Raw genomic sequence first — 23761 nt, forward strand, 5'->3', positions numbered from 1 at the left:
TAGAAGAAAAAGCTCAATGTTACAAAACAATAAACATTCTCCCCATTTCAACTTCGATACTAAGACATTTAATTTAAACTTCCAATTGACCTTTTAAAGTCAGAGTTGTTAAACAGCTCTTTCAACGTGCTACTTTCTCTTCATACCCATCAATACATACTTTAAGCACCTATAGTGGAGCAGACCAAAACGACAGTTCTACTAGAGGTAATTGTTGATATAATTAAACTGTTTTTGAAGAGTGATTTCGAATACTTCTGCATTTTTAACTAAATGCCCACATTTTGGATCTAGATACATATTTATTGGTTTCTCCAGGAAAAACAAAACGACACATTGACAAGCTTCTATTAGTATTTTCTATAACAGTCCACAACCTGGATCAAAAAGTTGTTTCAAGATTCTGATGGCTAGCATCACATGAAATGAATGCGAGAACAACCCTTTCAAAGAAATCATTAATTTAGCCCATTTGGTGTATGACAGAGACACTGTCAAGCAAGAACGTGTAGTTCTGATGGGTCTGCAATCCATAGGCACATTAAAACGTTTTCACTTAAGTCTTCTTTTTCCTCCCAACTCAAATTTCAAACTGGATCATAGGACAACATTACTTTTCTAATATTTGGGAAATGAAAAGGTATCTACAGCTTCCATTCATAAGGGGAAAAAAAAAGTTAGCTTTCCTTAACGAACTTTTACTGTTACATACATTATTAACTCGTGAAGGCTACATGATGGGGTTTTGAGCAACCCGGTCTATCGGAATGTGTCCCTGCTCATGGCAGTAGGGTTGGAACTAGATGATCTTTAAGGTCCCTTCCAACCCAAACCATTCTATGCTTCTATGACAAATTTCTCATGCATGTAATTCTAACAATTATATCTCAGTTGCAACTATATTGTGATTAGACATTAAAAATATCACTAATTTCAAAGCAGTTCTATATGCATGATTCAACTGAAGCCTCACTGTTAACCTAGTTACACAGAGTTGTCTTTTAATTTAATACACGCCATAAGAAGTAATGAGGAAGTTCAAACTAACCAATAGCATAACTTAGATAATGTAAGAAAAAACATAATCTATAGATGAGAACATTTCCACTTTCTCAAACTATGCCTTCATACCCACAATAGTTTTACGTGTTTGTACACATACATACACAGACACACATATAAGTTACCTGATCAAAGAGCTGCTTGCCTGTTGTATTTGGCTGGATGGCAAACTCCAACTCTGCATCCATTGTGGTTACTCTGACATTGATCTACAGAAAACAAAGAAATACTTAAATCGTACTGTAACAGTGCAATGCTTCTATATACTGTGGTTAGCCTGGAATAAACAATATATGATAAGTAAATTCAACCATTTTAATGGTCTTGTATACACACAGAAGGCAGCAGATATAAAAATGGAAAATCTGAATCTGCAAAAAAACCTAATCTTTTATTTAGTATAAAAGCATATTCAGGATAATATTTAACAATAGGTTTGAAGGGCAAAGTAGGGAACAAAGTTCAAAATCTATTTAATGGGGTAGCTGACATGATTACTGAACACTCAAAGAACACTGGGACATTCAGCTACTGGGCACTATCTTTTAGTGGATTCCCAAATGCGTCCAAAAGTTCCTAGTCATATACATTATCATTTTAAGGTATTTATACTTTACAATACAAAAAGACAAGCAGCCTCCAGCCCTGCCATTTCTAAAATTAAGATGTTCAGCAGCCTTAAAGTATACAGGACTAGATCAGGAAAGACTAATACCAGATATTTCATCAGTGGAAGGAGGAACTATGTAAGTTAGTTCCCCTGAATACTGATCCCATACAATTCCCTTGCTATCAGACTGAAAAAGCCACCGCTATTCAATCAATTAACTTCTTCCTTGTTCTGAAACAGAGGATCATTCTCCAGATAACTCTTGACAGTCACTGTTCTTACTTGTTCTAAAACTAGGAGTCAAATATTCCAGGAAATATCTGGAAGCCTATCTGACTTGGCAGTACAACAGTCTGTTCCAATTTCTCTTTAAATGGTACACATAGAAGTGAGAAGTTTCAAGAAACAGAACAAAGTACCAAATGCACAGTACACTGTCTTCTCACTGTTAGAATGATCCTCCATTCTTACTGCCAGGGCATCCCACCTTATTTATCTTTAGTGAACAGAAATATAAAGTGTTAAAGCTCAAATCTACTTTGCTATAAATGTAAAAACCAGAAACATGAAACTTCTTTAAGGCACACAGATATATTCTAATTTCTCTCTCTACACTATAAAATACGGAACAGGAATAATTTAGGACTTGTATTACAGGTTCTTACACTACTTGATCTATGTTTGTGTAAACCATTTCCATTAACTATTTCCCTAATTTTGCCACCAGGTGGAATACTTTGAAAAGCGAGAGCCTGGAACAGTTTTCACAAGACAGAACACATAAGGGAGACCTAAGGCGTGAAAAAGAAGACTGGATAGAAGTTTGTCCCCATGCAACAGATTAAGCTTGTTCACTCCTTTCTTTAGTGTCAAGGTAAACAACTTTGGCCATGAGCTGGATACACAAGACATGAGTAACGGGAGTCCGAGAACCTCTAGGTTATAGACCTGCAAACAAGGAAGATAGCAGGGGCTTAGCAAACTTTTTTCGTGCACAAATACTGATAAAGAACAAGAGTTGAAAGCTTTGCAGTAAAAGACAGTAAATTTTTATTGCAAGAAAAATTAGAGGGTGTGTGTCAGGATGACGGCAAAGAGGTATTTTCTTCACATTCTCTCACTGCCCATTTCAAGAGGAAAAAGAATTCCTTATTCACTAACAGACAAACCTGTTTTAAATGGTAGGTCTAACTCACTGCCAGTTGCACTGGTTTAAGTGGGGGGGTTGCCCCTTAATTACAAGAAGTTTGGTTGTGGTTGTTTTTTTTTTCAAAGCAGTTTTTCAATTTCAAAAAGGAAGCCTGCTTTAGGGCAGCTACAAGTAAGCAAGTGATAAGGGATAAGGCTAAAATGTAACTTTATTAAATGCCAAAGCACTCTGTTAGGTAACAGCAGCATTGCCAAAACAAGAAGCGTCACAGAAGACCTACAAAGCGCAGCAAGTTCAACTAATTGCAGCAGACTTCTTAGGAGCTGCAGCAGAAACTTCTTACTTAAATATTTTAAATATTCTTGTAACAAATGCCATCTTTTATAAATGCAAGAATTACTACCCGAAAGTTTATATCCCTCACAAGAACTAAAACAAACACTCAAATGGTAAAATAACAAATGTAATACAGAGGCAAACTCATCATAGCCTGCAGATTCTGTTTGCTCCTGGGTGTTACTGCCTCAAATAAAAGCAGAGTGCTGTAAGAGTACGCAGTTCCTACATCTGCGGTAGATACAAACACACATTAGGAGTACCTGCTCACTTATACGCATTACAGTAACTGCTTAAGTCTTCAGCAATTTTCTTTTTTCTTTGAACGTCTGATTAACAGATCACCCAACTGCTAATTAATAATTACACTTTCAGTTGTACTAAGAAAGTTGCAAATTAAATGATAGCAATATTAAAATGTTACCTTTAATGTTACAAGTTATTTAAGAAGAGACCTATGAAGGTAACTACACCATCATTTTCCTCCTGCAGACATTTGGACCGACTTACATTTCTGGTATACAAATACTGAGCTTTCACAACCTTCTAACATTGTTTCACAGCTTCAGTTGTTCCTAGGCATGGAAAATCTGGCAAAACCTGAGACTGAACCCAGAAGGTTTAATTATCTAATCCAAACCTTGATCACACAGCATACACTCAACAAAATCAAACCCCTGGTGTCAGTCCCACTGTCTGTAAAACGAAGCTAACCATTAAGCAACTACCTGCGTTAAGAAGAGTCATGGAGGAAGTTTCCGCGCTATAAATAAGACAGGGAATTGGCAAAACACAGGCAGAGAAAGCAGGCCCACTACACTCAGCAATGGACTGTCACTCGTAATGTGCTGTTGGGTATCCAGCTACTTTGAAGCAACACTCCTAATGTGACACTGGTGACAGGGGGAAATTCTCTGAACCACAAATGACGAAGACAGACACTAATCTGAACATAATTACTCTGAACCGACTTTACCACATGTATATGGAAACAGGAAGGAGCTCTCGCAATGGTGACAAGAGAAATGTATGAAGGTTTCCTGTCACAAGTGTTGCACGGCCACCACCACTCATACCACAAGACTCATTTTACACCTGCTGTTCAATCTTGCTCTCACCAGGATTACACATTTTTAAGGTTTAAGAGGTAGCTGTTGGCAAATATTTTTATTGGTGCCACAACTTGACAATTTATGTCACTTACTACTGACCTAGAGATCTCTAACGTACCCTCAGCAAGTTTGCTGATGACACAAAACTGGGAGGAGTGACTGATACACTGGAAGGCTGTGCTGCCATCCAGCGTGACCTGGACAGGCTGGAAAGTTGGGCAGAGAGGAATCTGATGAAGTCCCACAAGGGCAAGTGCAGGGTCCTGCACCTGGGGAGGAACAACCCCATGCACCAGTACAGGCTTGGGGAGGACCTGCTGGAGAGCAGCTCTGCGGAGACAGACCTGGGAGTGCTGGTGGACAACAGGTTGACCATGAGCCAGCAGTGTGCCCTGGCTGCCAAGAAGGCCAATGGGATCCTGGGGTGCATAAAGAAGAGTGTGGGCAGCAGGTCGAGGGAGGTTCTCCTTCCCCTCTACACTGCCCCAGTGAGGGCCCATCTGGAGCACTCTGTCCAGTTCTGGGCTCCCCAGTTCAAGAAAGATGAAGAGCTACCGGAGAGAGTCCAGCGGAGGGCTACGAGGATGGTGATGGGACTGGAGCATCTCTCCCACGAGGAAAGGCTGAGGGAGCTGGGCTTGTTCAGCCTGAAGAAGAGAAGGCTGAGAGGGGACCTAATAAATGCCTATAAATATCTTAAGGATGGGTGTCAGGAGGATGGGGCCAGACTCTTTTCAGTGATGCCCAGCGACAGGACAAGGGGCAATGGGCACAAAATGAAGCATGGGAAGTTCCGTCTGAACATGAGGAAGAACTTCTTCCCTCTGAGGGTGACAGAGCACTGGAACACGCTGCCCAGGGAGGTTGTGGAGTCTCCTTCTCTGGAGATATTCAAGACCTGCCTGGACAAGGTCCTGTGCAGCCTGCTGTAGGTGACCCTGCTTCGGCAGTGGGGTTGGGCTTGATGACCCACAGAGGTCCCTTCCAACCCCTGTGATTCTGTGATTCTACCCAAATACCAAGTACTAAAATATCATGGTGGTCACGTCTGGGAAATACTTAAAAATGCTACTGTAGGCTTAATAACTGGGTAACTTAGACTTTGTGTATCCTCTGGCAAGGTCCGTATGGTGAGCGATCCCCCCCTTCTCCTTCTCCACAGCCCAGGCAATGCCATACCTGAATGGCAGCTCTGTGAGGGCAGACAGCATCGGCACCCAGCAGCACAGCACTCCTAGACCAGCCTCCTCACATCCAGCACCAGAAATCACTGGCTTAGGCCATGGTGATGTACACAGCAAAAAAGGGAAAAAAAACAACCCAAACAACCTCCAAACCCAAACCAACCTCCAAACAACCAAAAAACTCCAATGCTTCTAACATCCAAGCCATGGAGCTATAAACAGTCTTAACATAAAGGACAGCACAGCTTCTCAGTCCCCACTTCAGATATATGACTATACTGGTGTTCATCCAGCAAAGCTAGAACCAGAAGTGCGCTTTTGTGCTGGGAAGAAGGTGGCACATAAATAAAAAAAACACAACCCATAGGCAAAATGTGAACATCTTTCGGGTTTGCCTCTTTCTGGCATAATTTATTCCTGAATATATTGCCTTTAATGCAACAATATGCTACATAACATAAGCCAAGCACCTAGACAAGCACAGGCTTTATTTAAAAGGCAATAATGGAAAAGACAAAAGAGCAGGTTAACAAGTTATTTTAATTTTTTTTTTTAAATTCTAAAAGGAAGAAAATGCTTAGCACTGTTTTCTTCAGCTGGCTGCTTTTAATAGTGCATTTTATAAACAAAGCTTCTCTAAGAGGGTATAAAGAATACAGAGAAGTTTAGCATAGCATAGAAAAAAGTCTGCTGGACATATAGGAAACTGCTACTGCAAAGCTCTGTCTTAGAGCACGAAACCTCTGTTTGGAGTACTAACACCTACCTCACAGCTTTTACAGTGACTATTTAGCTTGGCTTATTTGCCTGTACTGAACAATATAAACAACTGGCCAGGGACAGAAACCTTACACCATAAAAAGATCACCTAACATCTGGAAAAAATTGCTACAAAAAGTATAGTTCTTCCTTACTTCTGATAAAACTGCTTTGTCCCAGTATCTGGGTAAATATACAGATTTTTACATCTATTTGTAATAAACTTTTCCCAAATAATGCTTTAAATCCTTGCATTGTGACAATTACCTTCTTCACCTTGGCATCAGAACTAGCTGTCTGAGTTTATCTGTACTTTACCAGACTTGCTTCAGAATGATTAAACACAGCCAAGGGAAAGGGAAGAACACATACATACATACACGTTGATTATTCTTTGTGAAGGGAGCAACTGATGTTTTGATAACAAATGTTGCCAATGGGTTATGAGGACGTTTGCCGTGGCTCGCAAAATAGTATTCATAAAAAACAATCTAAAGCAATTTATCTATAAAAAAATTTCTCCAACCAATAAACAGTCACTGAACATAACTGGAACAATAAACATTCATGTGCCCATATTAAAAGCACACATTTCATGGGATTTATATTTTTGTTGTATTCTTCCACTGCTTTAAGAACTTCAATACTTCTACACTTTCTTGAAGTATCTAACTTGAACCCTCTGCAATTTAATGGGATATTGCACAGTCACCACATTAACCTTTGGACCTCTCCTCAAACTTAGATAAACTCCACAGAATATACTCAAAAACCTAAGCGTTAGCTCAATAGTCTAATACTTCCTATTACTGTACTTCAGCCACTGTTTGCAGAGATTAGCCCTGGCACTTCAGCTTTCATCAGGAAGCCCAAAACTGAGTAGGTACCAATATTTATCAAAAAAATAATTTAAAAATACATTAAAAAGGTTTTCAGTGGCTTTGCTTTGTTTTAATAAATGCAATATGAATTAGTCACATGTAAAAGCCGCAGACACCAGTTCAACTCTTCTTTACAAGAAAATTGCATATTGCAAAAAAATTTATTTCACAAGTTTCTTCACACTAGTTCAGCCAATTACTACATCAAGTTTGCATATTAAGTTATTTGTGTTAAGGACTGGCAGTATATTGATCCCACTGCTTTACACACTGTACATATATACACAGCACACTCTCCACATCAACCTCAAAGCAGACATAGGAAGAGATGCAAGAGAAAAAAATGATGAAGAAGGTAAGGTAAAACAGTAAGGATTAAAGAGCATTAGGAACAGGAGGCTACAGAATAACAGCAAAGAGATTTTACTAACAGACAAATCAGAAGAAAGCAGTCTTCCAAACTGACATCAATTGTCTATTTATGCTACAGAAATAAATTATATATTAAAACCATAACTCAAATAGCACACTACAAATCTCTAAGATTTTCCGGTAAAACAATTCTAGTCAAAAACTAATTTATACACTATTTCAATTCAACCACTTTACAGAAATTAACTTGATCTTGTAAATATTAATTCAAATTTTTAACATTCATATTATTCCACAACCTGGTATCTACTACCTTTAAATACACAATATTGTAAAATGTTGAAGAAGTCTCAAAAAAGAAATTTTTTAGTCGCAGTAACTTTTACATCTACCCTTGTTACTATCCAGCATAATGCTTTCTATTTCACACCTTGCAGTCTTGTACAAAAATGCTGCAAACTACCAGCGAAAACAGTGGATAATTTTAACTCCTCTTACACCTTAGAAATGCAACTAATATTTCAGTCAATTAAACCTAATCTTCTTGTCCTATGAAATGATTAAGAGTTATGTAACTAATGATGTCTAATTTTAGTTTCCTTGTTTCTATTTTTGGTGAAGATCTGGGAGAACGGTATACAGCTGAGAAACATTTTGTATCTGTTCTTTTAGGAAGCAAGCACTGAAAATAAGATTCAACAAATATCCTATACTTCAGTAAGTGGAGAACTAAGCATACTGAAAACAGCCCTACTAACAGCTCCAATTTCAATTACAGCAGCAAGGACCTAATTAAACTAAGAAGTCACCACTTTTTTTCAGATGGGTCACAACAGAAGCTAAATGAAACTTAATTTTGCACTGCTAGGCAGAACTGACAATATTGAGTCTCAGAACTATTCTGTTTTAAAGAGATTATGCACAAACTGCTTGAAAGAATGGAAGCCACTTTGTTGCATGAACAGCCAAAGTGAACAAACAGACTTTTCTACTGAAGCAATCAAACAAGAAAATGTTTCAGTAATGTATAGCTTTCAGACACATATTACCTTAATACCTCAGGATAACATATTAAAGCCACTTTTACCCCTTCAAAACAGCCTTTTCACTCAAGCTATTTAATTTAGTAGCCTGTAAGAGAGAAAATCCCCAACACCTAAGAACAACGACCTTTTACTACCAAGTATAAGAAGATCATTCACAGTGGCATGAACCTTCTTTCAGACTGAGACTTCTGGGAAAAATGAAGGATCTTTGCTTTAAAATTCAACTATGCCACGACCCTTTATTGGTCTTCATTAACTTAATTTTGACTGGAATGCTACGGAAGTTTTCATCGTGAAAGCAAAAAAGTTAAAATAAGATCTATTCCACTGTTTTTTTCTGCGATTTAGTGTTTACCAATTTCATTTAAACCAATCTATAGCTTAATCATTCATTATCAGAGAATATCCCAAGTTGGAAGGGACCCATAAGGATCAAATCCGCAACTCCTGGTATCTTGTTATTCATAACAAAAAAGAAAAATTAATGCCAAAAATGTGGAGAGAATTTGCTTATAGTGGTACTGCACAGGTTCACATATTTACAAGACACCCAGATTTTCTGAAAACTATCAATTGGATCATTACAGCAGAATTTGAAAAAAAAATATACCTAAACAGGTTACAGTAATACAGAGAAGAGAGCTATAAAATAACACTGTCAAAATTCTCACCAGTTACGTTAACCGGGTTTTCTTAGTTCTACGCAATCTTATCAGTGATTATTCCATTGGTTTTCAGGTTAAAAGACATACAGTAACAAAAATACAGCACACTGACAGTCTTCTTGCAACAGCTGTCAAAAATAAAAAAAACAAGGAGTTGAAGCACAAATAGTTTCCGGACTAGAAGTACATTTGGTTATTGTGGATTGTCTTCAGAGACAACTGCTAAGAGCTACAGTGAATGTCCAGAGCAAGAGACCTTCTACAGGCCAGTACTATCAACCCCCAGCAGACTCTTCAAAGAACAATGTCTGATTCACTAAACATAACCAATGACTAAGCTCTTGTAGTCTCCAAAGGAGGAAAAAAAAAAACCCAAAGGGAGGTAGAGAGGGTGGCTCCAAAGCAATCTACCATTTAAGAAGCAACCAGAGCAAAATCTGAGGTTTGATGTTTATAGGAAAACTTGCTTCAGCAATTACTTTTGCCTGTGTGCTACTTCTTCATTCACTGATTACCAACTACAATTATGGCAACCTGTATCTTACAGGAAGAATTCCGTATGACATTTTTCGAGAAATATAATTAATTTAATTTAATTTCTTAATGGCTCTTTTCACTTTGCTTCCTTCTAAGTTCTCACATGTGCCTACATCATCAGGAGACATATGAGAACATTCCAACATATGCGAACTCTCTATATAAGGCCCCTCATAAAAACCAATAAAAAATTATCTCGTCTTTGGCATGAGTCCAACTTCTTTCCTAAGATCTCGTAGCTAATTTCCCTTCCTAGGCTGGATTGTGAGCTCTTCCAACACCTACACAATCTCAATTCTAAGGATGCTGCTTTTCTTGTGAACAACCCTCAAACTGTATTTCCTATGATTTTCTCCGGTACTTAAAATAGAAGGAACCTTGCCTGCCCAATTTCATGGTTCCAATCCAAGAATTTAGAAAGAAGTAACTCACTCAGGCTGTCTTTTTTCCTAGTTACCACTTCTATCACTTTTTTGGTCTGCAGCTGCATGGAGTTGGGGGCCTCAGGAACCACCACATGCGCTCACAGTGACTTTTTGCCTTGTTCTTATAATACTGTTTTCCAGTTGAGAAGCTCTATTGAAGGTACTACTCAATTATCATAGCCAGGACTCAAAAAGGTCAGAGAACAGTATGCTGTTCATTCATTTTCCTGCCCTTAATAGTGCGGCTTTCTGCAAGAAGGGGATAGGATACAAACAACTACTTCCAACTTCAGAAAGTGCTAAGATACTGCCCCCAGTCCACAGGTGGGCAAAGAAAAAATTGCAGAAACAATATGGTATGGCCAGTTGGTCAGTATACCACCAGTAAAGCTCAGAACAGAACTTCTAGCCCTTGGACAGTCCCATGCTCGCATTATTCATTAAGCTGTACCCATCACAAATACTGATGTGCAATACAGACTATTTACACTGGTTATTTCTGATCAATAGCAAAAACCTTTTATACATCTACATATATTCACATGCACACAGACATATTCTTAGTAATAGATCTGCCCTGCTCCTAATCTACTACCTCAACGAAACATCAGTAAACACAGAAAGCCTGAAGGCTATCATGTAAACCAACTGAGATGAATAGAAGTAATCTCCCCTAACAATTCGGTTCCCTTTCTGAATCCTTCGCTCACTGGGTACAAGAGGAAGAGACAGTCAAAAGACATTTAACACATGGCAGATGAAATCCCAAGCAACCAGTATTACACCAACAGCAGAAGAATCAAACTGCTGAATAACTATCACATTGAAGAATTCTAGAATTACTGTTGAAACAAAAGTCGGAGATATTTTTTTTTCCACCGTGGACAGAAACAGAATGAAGCCTTACCTCAGTTGAAGTGTGACGAATAGGAGACCACAAACATGGCTTATTTCCTCCCTGCAACACTTATCCCCTAGGTTATACTCTCTACCATGGTAAGACTACCACATAACTTAGTGCTGTTGCTGTCACAGACACTTCACACATTCTGTCTTCCCCTGCCAAATCCTGCAGCAAATCCTTCCACTGATTCTCACAGATGTTGAGTCAGGCTCAGATCTTGCTTCTATTAACCACTGTATGTCATCTCATCTCAAAGTCAACAATTCCTGAAAAGTCATTCCTCCTGCCAGCCAAATGGGCTCTAAGTTCGTTGTGGTCTGTAAGCACTGCTGCCATCTCCAAGCGTGCTCCATACAACTTGCAGCACCGAGCTTTCTTGATCTTTTTTCACATGTTGGTATTGAACTACCTCAACTCCAATCGTACATCATCAGATCTTGTGAAATGTAGAAAGGGCAGAGTCAAAACAACTAAAGCTGTTACAAGATCACCACTCTAAAACATGAAAACCCTGTTAGATTTTGGATAAGTAAACTCATCTAAAGTAAGATGAGAACAGTCACTTACTGGTTTCGGCATTTTTCTTGTTTTCTTTAGTCTCTTGTCCACTTAAGCCTTCTACAAACTCTTTGTCCCCTTCTGTCAAAAAAAAAATTAAGAGCTGTTTTTAAAATAATCACGAGAGAGTTCATGTACCTCACAGCAAATAATACAAATTCCAAAGCAGGCAAACAACTGCTCTACATATACAAAATACACTTCCCAGTAGGTAAGATAAATAAAAAGCAACTAAGTTAGTCAGCACCAGAATCTACAGGTGTCTAAGCAGTAACCTCCTTTACAGTTTTTGTAGAATAATAATCCACTAATCTTAGAATAAAGAGACAACAGTTTTCCCAATGCTACAAATTGTTTTAAAAACTTCTAATATCAGACATCATCTACTATCAAAAACCTTTAACATTATTTGAGAGAAAGTAAGATTTGTACAGGGAACGACAAAGCTGAAATTTAATTTGTGAACTCTAGTCAAACTTCAAATATCACGAAAACAAAGGAAAAAACTAACAATTTTAAAGCATCAAAACTATATTTCATGTCTATAAAAGCACCCATTTCTCTCAGTGAAGGAATGATATGATCATTTTTCCCAAATGAAGAGAAATGCAAGTACACCTTAACAGCAAAAAAAGGAAGAAAATCTGCTCTGTTTCAAATAACAGAGCTTTTTTTTTTTTTAAGCAGAAAGGCTGTAAGTTACGTCTATCATGGTAATGAAAATATTCACTATTGTGTTCTGTTCCAAAAGAAGTTTTCATGCCTTGAACAAAAATGAGCTTGCAATGTTATGGGTAGATAGCATCCTGCCTCCTTTCAAACCACTCTAACTCAGAAAGAATAGGCAGCTAATGACTTTCTTGCACATTTTTAAAGCACTGACTTCCATGAATCAGTCCTGCTGCTGGTCTGCAAAGAGTATGAAAGGTGGCACTGCCTTCAAAAATAATATGAACTGGAACTACGGTTATACTAAGAAAAATGAAAGTGACATACTGCTCCAAATAATCTGAGATTCCAGTATTGTAACTCCACGATCGCATCAGATGAATAAAATTTTCAGAAGTGCTTAAAAATATAAGAAGAAACCCCAAAATGTTTAGAGTAATTCATTTATCAAAAACAAACTTTTGTATAAATGATATCTCATTCATAAAGAAAAATGCAAACACAAAGTATTGTTATATAGATATATTTACAAAACAAGTTATTTTTCCTTGCTTTGTGGCAACAAAAAAAATACAGTAAATATTAGAAACATTTGCACAGAAACCTAAGGTGCACTAGTATTTAATTTTTATTTCTTTTCCTAATCTGTAGAGATATGTTTGAAAAGAGGGACTGGGAAAAAAAAAAGGAGATAAAGGATGAAAACAGAATTTAAGAAGCATCAATGTTGTTAGCTGGTAAAGAAAAATTAATGTGAATACTAAAGATTACAGAAAGATAGATCTAATAGTATAATGCAGATTTGGAGCAAATTTTGTTTAATGAAAAATCAGACGGAAAAATTAAGACAGTATCTTTAAGTTATATTCATTATGACATAATTAATATAGCACAAGTATAATGGTATAATACTAAAAGCAATTACATTCCAGTAGATTATTTTTTTAATTACAGAAGATATTCTGAAGTATCGGACAGTGTCAGTAAGACTACTTTACTATTTTAAGATATCAATCAACGTATTCCTTAAAAATACGAATACACTTTTCTGCAGTTCCCCCTCCCTCCTTTTTTTAAAGCCAAAAAAGCTTGGAGCGGGGGGGGGGGGAGGTGTTGGGTCTTTACAACCCTGGCTTTTGATAATATTCAATAGCACACTTCCAGTTCACAGAAGTGACTGCCCCCTCTTCTCACCCCTCTCCCCAATGTACTCCTCAGAAAAATTCAACAGAGTTCAAGAGAGTAGTAAAAAGCAAAATAGGCTTGGCTCTAGTATCTGCTAACAGTAAGCAGCTTGCCAAGCTGTAGCAATCCCTGTGTTCACCTTTTTGACAGCAGAGACTCAATGCTTGCAAAACTGAAGGCAGATTGAAGCCCTGGAGTTAAACTCAGTTAATTAACGATGTAAAAGCTAAATTATATTCTCAACCACCATTTCATAAGTGTGCGAACTCAACAGCTCTGAAAGGAACAGAGAGCAGCACAACTATTTTTACGTTCCTATAGTTATACTAGCATTGAAAAGTAGGGGTATGGTAAGATGACTGATACTACTTAAATCCAGTCTCCAGGAGACAAACATGAATATATTGCACAAGGCGAGATCTGTGTTATCAACTGATTGCTTTCTGAGGTATTTCTAGGAGAGACCATGTCTACCACTTTCTAAAATGACTGCCATATGCTCGTATGTTTTATCATTGGAAATTCTTCCACAAATATGCCCTAACTTTTTGCTTTGGGTTTTACCCAAACATTTTGTTAAATGACTATCGTTGGGCAGAGAGGAACCTGGTGAAATTCAACAAGGGCAAGTGCAGGGTCCTGCACCTGGGGAGGAGCAACCCCATGCACCAGTACAGGCTTGGGGAGGACCTGCCGCAGAGCAGCTCTGCGGAGAGGGACCTGGGAGTGCTGGTGGATGACAAGTTGACCATGAGCCAGCAGTGTGCCCTGGCTGCCAAGAAGGCCAGTGGGATCCTGGGATGCATTCAGGAGGAGTGTGGCCAGCAGGACGAGGGAGGTTCTCCTTCCCCTCTACACTGCCCTAGTGAGGGCCCATCTGGAGTACTGTGTCCAGTTCTGGGCTCCCCAGTTCAAGAAAGATGAGGAGCTACTGGAGAGAGTCCAGCAGAGGGCTACGAGGATGGTGAGGGGACTGGAGCATCTCTCCTACGAGGAGAGGCTGAGGGAACTGGGCTTGTTTAGCCTGAAGAAGAGAAGGCTGCGAGGGGACCTAATATATGCTTACAAATGTCTGCAGGGTGGGTGTCAGGAGGATGGGGCCAGACACTTTTCAGTGGTGCCCAGCAACAGGACAAGGGGCAACGGGCATAAAATGAAGCACAGGAAGTTCCGTCTGAACATGAGGAAGAACTTCTTCCCTCTGAGGGTGACGGAGCACTGGAACAGGTTGCCCAGGGAGGTTGTGGAGTCTCCTTCTGTGGAGATATTCAAGACCTGCCTGGACAAGGTCCTGTGCAGCCTGCTGTAGGTGACCCTGCTTCGGCAGGGGGTTTGGGCTAGATGATCCAGAGGTCCCTTCCAACCCCTACCATTCTGTGATCAAGCAACCTTAAATTACATATTTTAAAACATATTTTAAAACCTTAAGCTAATTTTTAAAATCAGAATCATGACTATAACGTTTTACAGCACAATTCATAAAATAACAATTGGTAGACACGTAATTTAAATGAGTTTACAGAATTAACATTTATCATTTGCACGCAATAAAACAAAGCTAAAACTAAGAATCCTCTTGTGCAAAACTCAATAAAAATGAAGCACCACTGCCAACCCCACAGATCTTGTGGGCCTGATAAATTATCACAGTACATAAGAAATGGAAAAAAATCTACGCAAAACAAATAATACCCCAGACATTTTTTATTGAAGTTTTTGCTGTAATATCTTTTACTAGAGTAAAAAAAAAAATCTATCATTCCTTTTAAAAAAAATAAAGCGATATCATAAATTTAGAGTCAACTATGCTGAACTTGTTTCTATTTCAGATGACAAAGACCTTGTGCCATATAGTCGGGGGAAAAAAAAAAAATCAAACACAACTGATATGGTCTACAACTTAAATTCATGGACCATTGTTTCATTTTATATATAATGCAAAAATAGCCTGTGTCTATATGCTTTCATACTCAAAATGTTAAGCAATTTCAAAACAGTATACTCACACAAAAGCACTGCAACTAAGTATTAGATGTACATAAAAATCAAGAAGTTCACAGTTCTTAAAGCTGCAAAAATTGAAATCAAATAAGCACTGAACAGGAAAAAATAACACCCTATCTTTCACAATTATTGGCACCAGCTAACATTAAAACCAAAATAAATATAATGAAAATATTTGGCCAAAAGAAACCAAAAATCACTGCCAGGCAAAATACTGCACATCTCCACTATCATTACTGGAGTGGGAGTTCACTTCTGCTACTTATGTGTTTCCAGTAAATTTATATTTAGTGGATGCAACCATATCAGTTTTGCTACATCTTTATCTTTGAAACTATTAATTATTTATACTTACTTTTATCTTAACACCCCTGTGAAATGGCATTGCAAACAGAAGAATAAAAAACACCAGTCAACTGGCACTGGGAACACTATCCCTATCGCTTCCTGCATTCTGAAACCGCCTTGTGACCCACTAGGCATAAAGGCTCATCACTTCGACATTTCAGCTCCCAAAGGTGCCTCTTCCAAGTCAGGATCAGCAGCGTTGTGACTCTGCAGAGTCCCTACTGCTATAACACTCCAGCCCTCCAGACCTTCACAGCACATGCAGTAATCTGGACTCCGGACCAAACCACCAAATTATCAGCAGGCTCCCCATCACAAACAAACAGAAAATCATGCAGAACTTCAAGAATTCTCTCGAAATGAAGAACCATGGTCTCAATTCATTTCACTACAAGGCAGTCAGGATTTTTAATTCAGTATTATCCATGCTTCCAGTTCTGTCACAGAAGCCAACAAATAAAGCAATTGTTGAAAGATGACAAAGAAAGCTTTCTTCGGAAAATGATGGTGCATAAAATGCTTGATGCCAAAATTCTGTCAAATAATTTATGCAGCAGCTGTTTTCAAAAGAAACATTCATACACACAGCCATGGGTCTGAGGTCAGGTGAGAATGGGATAAGAGGCAGAAGGCTTGAGCAAGACGCCTGGCTGGCGGAGAGCCAACCCTCAAAAGCAGGATCCCCATCTGATAGCTCATGACCTTCTCTGGGAAGCAGTCTCTTCTTCAGCAGTGTGCCTGCTAAACTCTGGCAAGAGGCTCACCACCTATTTTCCTACATACAGATGGCAGGGACCACAGAGCTTTACCCACAGCAATACAACTCATTTATTTACAGGAACTATTTAAAACAAACATACTTCTTCATTTCCAAGTCTTATGCCATTCCATTTTTTGTGATACCTAGAAGTTTTAGATCTTTGGGGAGGCAGCAATAAGCAACTTACAGGCCACTGTACCTGACTAACTGGTCTCCGCTTTCTACAAAAACGCCTCTCTGCTCCAAAGCAGCCTGTGAATGCCTGCAGGGCAATTATCTTTCACGCTAACAGCTCCCTAATGACATGCTTGCTGCAGTCCAACAAAGAAGTTCCTTCCCACAGACTTCACTTTTGCATACATCTTTTTCAGACAGACAGAGAGGTCGTCTACGCAATTGTCTGTGATGTAAGCAAACCAAGGGGCGAACCAAAACAAGCCATCTATCTCACAAAAAAAAAAAGAAAAAAGAAAAATATAGAGGTGAGCTCTGTAACTAACACATAATAATTGAGATTTGACCAGTGCTAAATATCACATGCAGAGTATGACATACCAACTTTTTTTTTTAATACTGTGTCTTTACCTTCTTGAAACTACCATTTCCCCCAATTGTCCCTTCCCTGAAACACTTGAGATAAGCTTGCTGTTCTCTGAAAAATGATTGCAATATAACGAGTACAACTGTTACACATTAAATGTATTTATAAAGATATTTTGAAGAATGAGATGTTTCTTCCCAACTGGAGTTCCTAAGAACTTCAGAAGTACAAATGAAAACCTGGCAGTTGCCATCACAGTAGTTGCACAAATATTCTTTAGCTGATCTGTGTTGCTTTTTGTTTAATACCTGCAGTTTTACCATTTAATAAACTGGTATGCTATAGACATGCTACACAATTTACCTACAGTTTATATTTACCAAGTTTAGTAACCTTACTTCAAATTTTAACTTCAAATTTTAGCTCCAAAGTACCCACAGCTGCACTCTTTGAAACAACTCTAAGATTCTGAAGAGTCCTACAATGAGGACAAGATGGCCAGTCTTCCCATGTCCATCTGATACAAAAGCAAGAACGCAAATTAAGAAGTGTGACTGATGCAGGCGCTCTGTTGCTTTGAGGTGAAATAAACCTTCATCTAATAATGCAGTTAGCAGAGAACTATGACATAACAAAATTCTGGGTATATCCCATTTCAAAACCAGGTATTATATTTTCTAAATAACACTGTTAAGTTTCTCAGAACTCATTGCATAAGATAAAGGAAACTTATGAACATGAATTGGCCACTTGCATCAATCTCCATATACACTAGCTAGAGTTGTTCAATCAAAATGGTCTAGTGTAAAGATCATTAGCTCTCTTTTTGGCCCAATATAATATGTTTTTCCTTGTACTGCATGACTTGAAGGTTTCATTTCACAGAGTGATTAATAAACCTCTAACGCAGAAAGGAAAAAAAAGTTGTTAAATTCAAAGCACAGCTAAGAATTCTCCTACTAATAAAGTTAGCCCACAGATGCAGCCCTTCAATGTTGAAAGAGTTCACCCAGGCCCCTTCAGCTCTGGAGTAAACTCGCTGAGTGGGCAAGTTCCTGATCCATTAAAGCAGCACTCAGTGTATCTTTCAACAATCAGGACTTTCTTCAGAAGTTTGTATAAAGCTTTGTTTACATTTACAGACTTGAAAATCGTCCCTTTCCTCTACTCCCACAGACTCCTAATGCAACACAAAGTGATCAGCCAGCTTTGATGTATTTAACACATCCAACAGAAAGAAGTAATACCTTAAATGACTTCCCTCTTCACCTCCGCCAACAGAAGCACCCCTTCTCAAATAGCTGCGCAAGGCTGTTGAAGAAGAAAGGCCGTACGCCCATCCTGATAGGGGCTAAAGTAACCGTCTTTACCAGGAACCGCCTTCTAATATCATAACCGCCATACTTCCTACTCCCTAGTTTTGCATCTTGTAGATGGATCTGTATTCTCATTCTCTTTATCGCTTTACCTAATTTTCCATGAACCAACTTTTTTTTTCCCTCGCAACTCTATTACCATCAAGCCCTGCAATGCCCTCTACTGCAACGGCAGAAATAATCAGACCAGAACTCTTTGTCATCCCTACAAACACTTCTACACCGTTTCTTTCAGTCAGCATGCAAGGAAAACTCTCTGGACAGCTCCTGACATGTCACACCATGTCACTTTCTGTGTGTTTTCTAAAGCTGTTTGTTGTACTTTTGCTCTCTAGTCTCCCAACATGATGGAAGAGCTATGTCACCTCGGCCCAAAGCTTGGAAACATGCCACTGCCTTGCAATTGTTTGCTGGGAGGTTGCTTATCTGGGAACATCGCACTGACTTGCAGTTTATTTTTCTCACATCACCTCTTCTGCTAAATCAATAGATCAACAGAGCCAATTCTTATAAGTAAATAAACAGTTACCACTTGTCTCTTATCTTTAACGATCACAAAGCCACCTCATCACGGTAGCCACAAGGTTACAGTATACCGACTCCCCGCCTCCCGTCCCAACACACATGGCCCAGAGGCACAGTGCCACAGCACCATATAAAAGCTGACAGCGACAATGGCATTTCTACGGCCTTCTGAACGCCTGAGGTGCTGCGCAGGCGGGCGGACGCATCCTCCAAACGCTTGTGACAGAAGCACGATGACAAGCGTCTCTGATGACAACAAAGCAGAGTAAGATGCAGGGACGTGGCAGCAGTCTGACACAAACCAGTCGCAAAGACAGAATTAATTAAAACTCAGAACCGCAACTCCCCTAACGCAGTTAAAAAAAAGGAATCTTTTTAAAAGCCTGCACCAGGAAGAGGAACATGAAATACTTGTCGAGGGTGTTCCGCAGACTGGCAAAGACAGCTTAACAGCACCTCACACCTGATGTGATCAGCGAGCCGAGCCCACAGAATTATTTTTTTCATGCTCGAATTAAGAGAGCCGACAAAAGAGAAACGAATTCCACACAGTCGAAACTAAGCTCCCTCACCCGCGCTAGACTTTCGCCGGCAAGGCTAACCGCACATGCCCACGGCTCGCACAGAACATTCACCCATTCAAAAACAAACACCCACAAGACACAAAGGCTGGCTCAGGGCCGCCGTGCCCACCACGCCGCTCGGCACTTGAGGGCTCCGAGACGCGCGTTTCCTGAACACAACGGGCGGCAACAGATGCTCCCCAGCACTTGTTTACGGAGTAATTCCTTTCTTTTCCCCCACCTCGCCCCAGCCGGCCGGCCCGACCGCCACATGTCTACGGCGACATCAATACTGCAGCGGGGGCTGCGCGGCGCGGGCACGCCGAGGCCGCGCTCCCGGGACTTCCCCAGTAAAGCCCCCGCCCGCCGGACCCGCAGGGGGGGTGGGCGAACCGCCCCCCCGCCCCGCACAAGACCGGCGCGGTGCAACGCCGCGTCCCCGAGGGCCGCCGGCAGCGCGGCGGGGGAACCGGCCCCCACGGCCGCGGCCCGCCGCCCCCGCGCTGCCCTCCGGGGTGCCGCGGCCTGGCAGACCCCGCCCCCGCGCCCGCTGACAGCCGCCCGTGCTCCCCTCCCCGCCCCCCCCAGCTGCGGGGCCGGCGCGGCCGCCCCCCGCGCCCCCGCCTCACCTGGGGCTCCGCTCCCCCGCGGGTTGGGGCGGGCGCTGCGCGGCGCCGGGGGACGAGACCCCGGGGCAGGGTGCCGGGCGCGGGGCAGGACGGTGTGTCCGTCCCCGTCGTCCCCCCCGCTGCGGGGCCGCCCCGCGCTGCTGGCCGCGCCGCCGGGGACGAGGCGCCAAGCGCGGCGGCCGCTGACAGCTCCGCAATATGGCGGCTGCCGCCGCCGTTCAGATTTTCCCCCCCTATCAGGTGTTGCTCGTGCGCCCTCGCTGGGCATGCGCAGCGCGCCCGGGCATGCGCCTCAGGCGGCGCGAGGCCGCTGCCCGTAGCGCCGGCGGAGGGGCGCGGGGGTGGCGGTGCGCGGCCGCGGAAGGAGCCGTGCGCGGGGGCGGTGCTGCGGCCCTGAGGGGGCGGCGGGACATGGGGTCAAGGGGCTGGGGCTCCCACGGGGGGATAGCGAGGGACGGGGCTCCTGCGGAGGGAAAGGCGGCGAGCCGCGGCCCTTCTGCGCGGAGCTTTGCAGCGTTCTGCGGGCTCGGGCCGAGCCGGTGCTGGGACTGCCCGGCGGAAGCCACCCGACCCCTGCGCTGCCCGCCCGTTTCCTCGTAACGGCTGCTCCGCGGTGAAGCTGCCCGGGAACAGACCGCCAAAAGCTCTTTGCTCGCCTAAGCGAGGAGAAGATGAGGAAAAGGAGCTCTTCCGTTAGCCCAGCTGGGCGCGGGGAGAGAAAAGGGCAGCGAAGCCCGTGGCAGGGAGGGGGCAGCCTGCAGCCTGGGTGCTTTCCACAGAGCGCCCTCCTGTTGGGCTGGGGAGGAGAGGGGGGGCCGGTGTGGGCGCGGGGGGAGGCGGCGGGCAGGGCCGGGGGGCGGTGGGCTGGCTGCGAGGGCTGGAGCGGCGATGGCTGCCCAGACAAGGGAAGCCTCCAGTGAAAGAGCGCGGGGTGCGGCGTGGGCGAGGGCGCTGACTGTTCCCCGCTTCCAACTCATCGCGGTGATGGGACCCTCGCTCCCTTTTCATCACTGGAGTGGGAGAAGGAGGCACACTGGGGGATAGCATCGCGTGGTTTTTTATGTATACGTACATATTTTCATTTTTTCTGCTGCAGTCCCAGTGGGGATGGAGAAGAAAATGGCAGCGAGGAGAATCCTTACGAAGGACAGTGAGGCTGGGGCAGTCCCAGCCTCCTCTGTGCTTTTGCAGTTTGTTTGCAAGAAAGTGAAGGTGCTCCCCGAGCTCAGTGGCAACGCAGCCAGGGAGGCCGAACAGCAAAGGGATCCACTTGAGCTCCCAGCTCTTGAGTCATGCAGCTGCTATTAATACACCTCGCCCTCTGGCTGTCTGATAAAGAAAGAAAGGTTGGGGGAAGAACTGAGAGGAATTTTCAATTAAAGCTGCTTCAAAAAGAATAATAAGAACATTTTAGGATGAACTGGAGGAAGAAGAGGAGAGCAGCCTGGCAAGCCACAAGGAATAATCTCCCAGAGAATCTGTGGGAGCCTCACTGACTAAATTTTTTTAAATTTGTTTGGACAAAATTTAAAGAACATTCCCATAAACTAGATGACTACATAATACAAAGTGTGATGAAATTTAATTTCATTATATAAGCCTGAGTTTAATTGCTTCTTCCAGAGGCATTTAATGAGTTTAATCTGTGATGATTTTATGCATTTTATTGTATATTTCAAACAGGCATTTCTCTCGCAGTCATCACCACGGAACCCGAACAGCTCAGTCTGTTAAAGGTGTGTTCAGTTTCCTGAAAATTTCAATTCCAACTTTGTTTATGCTGTTTTGCTACAAGGAAGAAGTGACAGTGGTTAATTCCTCCTTCTCTGTGTTCTTTATGGTGAGGAACATCCTGGCTTGAAACAAAATATTTTGTGGTACCTTAAACTTCTGAAGTGCCTTGCAGCCTCCGCAGATACAGAGTTCCATGGACCAGCCACCATTAGTATGCAACGTACTCTTCCCTCTTCAGATGGCCTTTTTCTGCAGGTCACAGTAAGATCCAAGGGGACTGAAAAAAAAAAACCAAAAAACATGAAAAACCAAACCCTACTTCATTCAGTCACCTAAAGAAATTGCCTATGATTCAGTGCAGTGCAGATAAAATTTTAGTTGACTGAATTAGAGGCACGCTTTTCTTCCAGAACAGTCCGTTGTGAACTGGCTCAAATACAGGATTATTTCACAAATGTGTGGTTTCTTTACTAGTGTCGATAGCATGTGGAAGAAAGTTCCTTTCAATTTGTGCGTTATCACCATAGGATATGCTTTATCTCTTATCCTGTTACACGAAGAATATTATTCCTCAAAAATGTCAAGGTAAATAATAGTCTTATCTTCCTTGTCAACAGCATAATGTGTTTTTCTTCTCACCTGGCTTCCTTAACAAGGTGTAAAATTGCAGTTTGTCTGATAAAAAAGGGCAGTAAAAACAGAAGTGTAGTTAGAGATCGTATTCTTTTTAGCCATGAAACTGAAACTACAAAAAGAACTACAGGCAATAAAGAGAGCTTTCAGATACCCCTATCAGCTTAAATTACACAGTTCTTTAAGAGGTAGGTTATAAAGATAATGATAAGAATGCTGTTACTGCAAGATATAAAAGCTTGTTTCCCAGCAGTAATGCCAAAATACAGCTCTTCATTAAAAACAAGTTTTTAAATTTCATCGCCCTCTCTGAGGAATCAATCCTAGAATCGCTTTTGAAAGTAAAGGTTTCTGGACCAATGCTTCTCTTCTTTTTCAATGCACCTGCAAAGACATAAAGCATTTGTCAGTGAAGACCTGGTTGTGCGTTAGAATCTACTTTTATTAAAGCTGAATGTACAACCCAAGGGACATTTACTGGATGAGGCATTTCGGAAAGGTGAACTCAGAAAAAAAAAAAATCACCCTGAGGAAATTTTTTTTTTTTTGGCATGTGAAATGGTATGGAACACACCTTTATTTATCCTCTAATTCGGTTCAGATTTCTGTCATCAGCTGGGACAGAAGAGTAGTTCTGTCCATACCATGCCCCTAACATGAAAAGTTATCTGTGGACTCGGTGTACAGGCCTGGAAGCTAGCCACCCTGGCTGGGAATATTTATGGGTATGACTCAATACACACGTACTCATCTATTAATATGTTTACAGAAGCAGACCTGGCATCCTCTAAAATCATTGCAGGGTAATTTTACTAATTGGACGGTCTAAACCCAAATTGTTTATTCTTTTGTTTGTATTTGAATAACAATAAAAGGATATGTTACCTGAGTGGACATTAATTGTATTTCTTTTTCCAACTAGTATGTTAGATTGCCTTTTAAAGTCTTTGCTAGAAGCAAATGGAATTGAAAGAATTTTGTGGTCATTAGATGAATCCAATTCACAGATACTTTAAATATTTGGTGAAATTACAATAAATGTCTGAAGTAACAGTTTTTATGTCTGATGTTAGATTTGTCTGTCATTTAAAATTAAATTTATTTAATTCCAAAAAGTATTTTTCATGCATGATTAAAAATACCAGATTTCAGTAAAAATATAAGGGTTCCAGCAGCAACACTGAGCATTCCAA

The 23761-nt window shown here is 41.2% G+C and overlaps 1 protein-coding gene across 1 annotated transcript in view; it reads right to left on the reverse strand.

The window, feature by feature from the left end:
* Positions 1 to 20430, reverse strand: part of RDX (radixin) — a 42625-nt gene extending 22195 nt beyond the window's left edge. The window contains exons 1-3 of the mRNA XM_075418535.1: positions 20202 to 20430; positions 11611 to 11682; positions 1188 to 1271 (exon numbers count right to left, since the gene is read on the reverse strand). Of these exons, the coding sequence (XP_075274650.1) occupies positions 1188 to 1271; positions 11611 to 11622 (96 nt within the window). The 5' untranslated portion in view covers positions 11623 to 11682; positions 20202 to 20430. The remainder of the gene's footprint in view (positions 1 to 1187; positions 1272 to 11610; positions 11683 to 20201) is intronic.
* Between the last annotated feature and the right edge of the window lie 3331 nt (positions 20431 to 23761).

Source organism: Opisthocomus hoazin, chromosome 1, assembly GCF_030867145.1.
Source record: "Opisthocomus hoazin isolate bOpiHoa1 chromosome 1, bOpiHoa1.hap1, whole genome shotgun sequence".
Lineage (NCBI taxonomy): Eukaryota > Metazoa > Chordata > Aves > Opisthocomiformes > Opisthocomidae > Opisthocomus > Opisthocomus hoazin.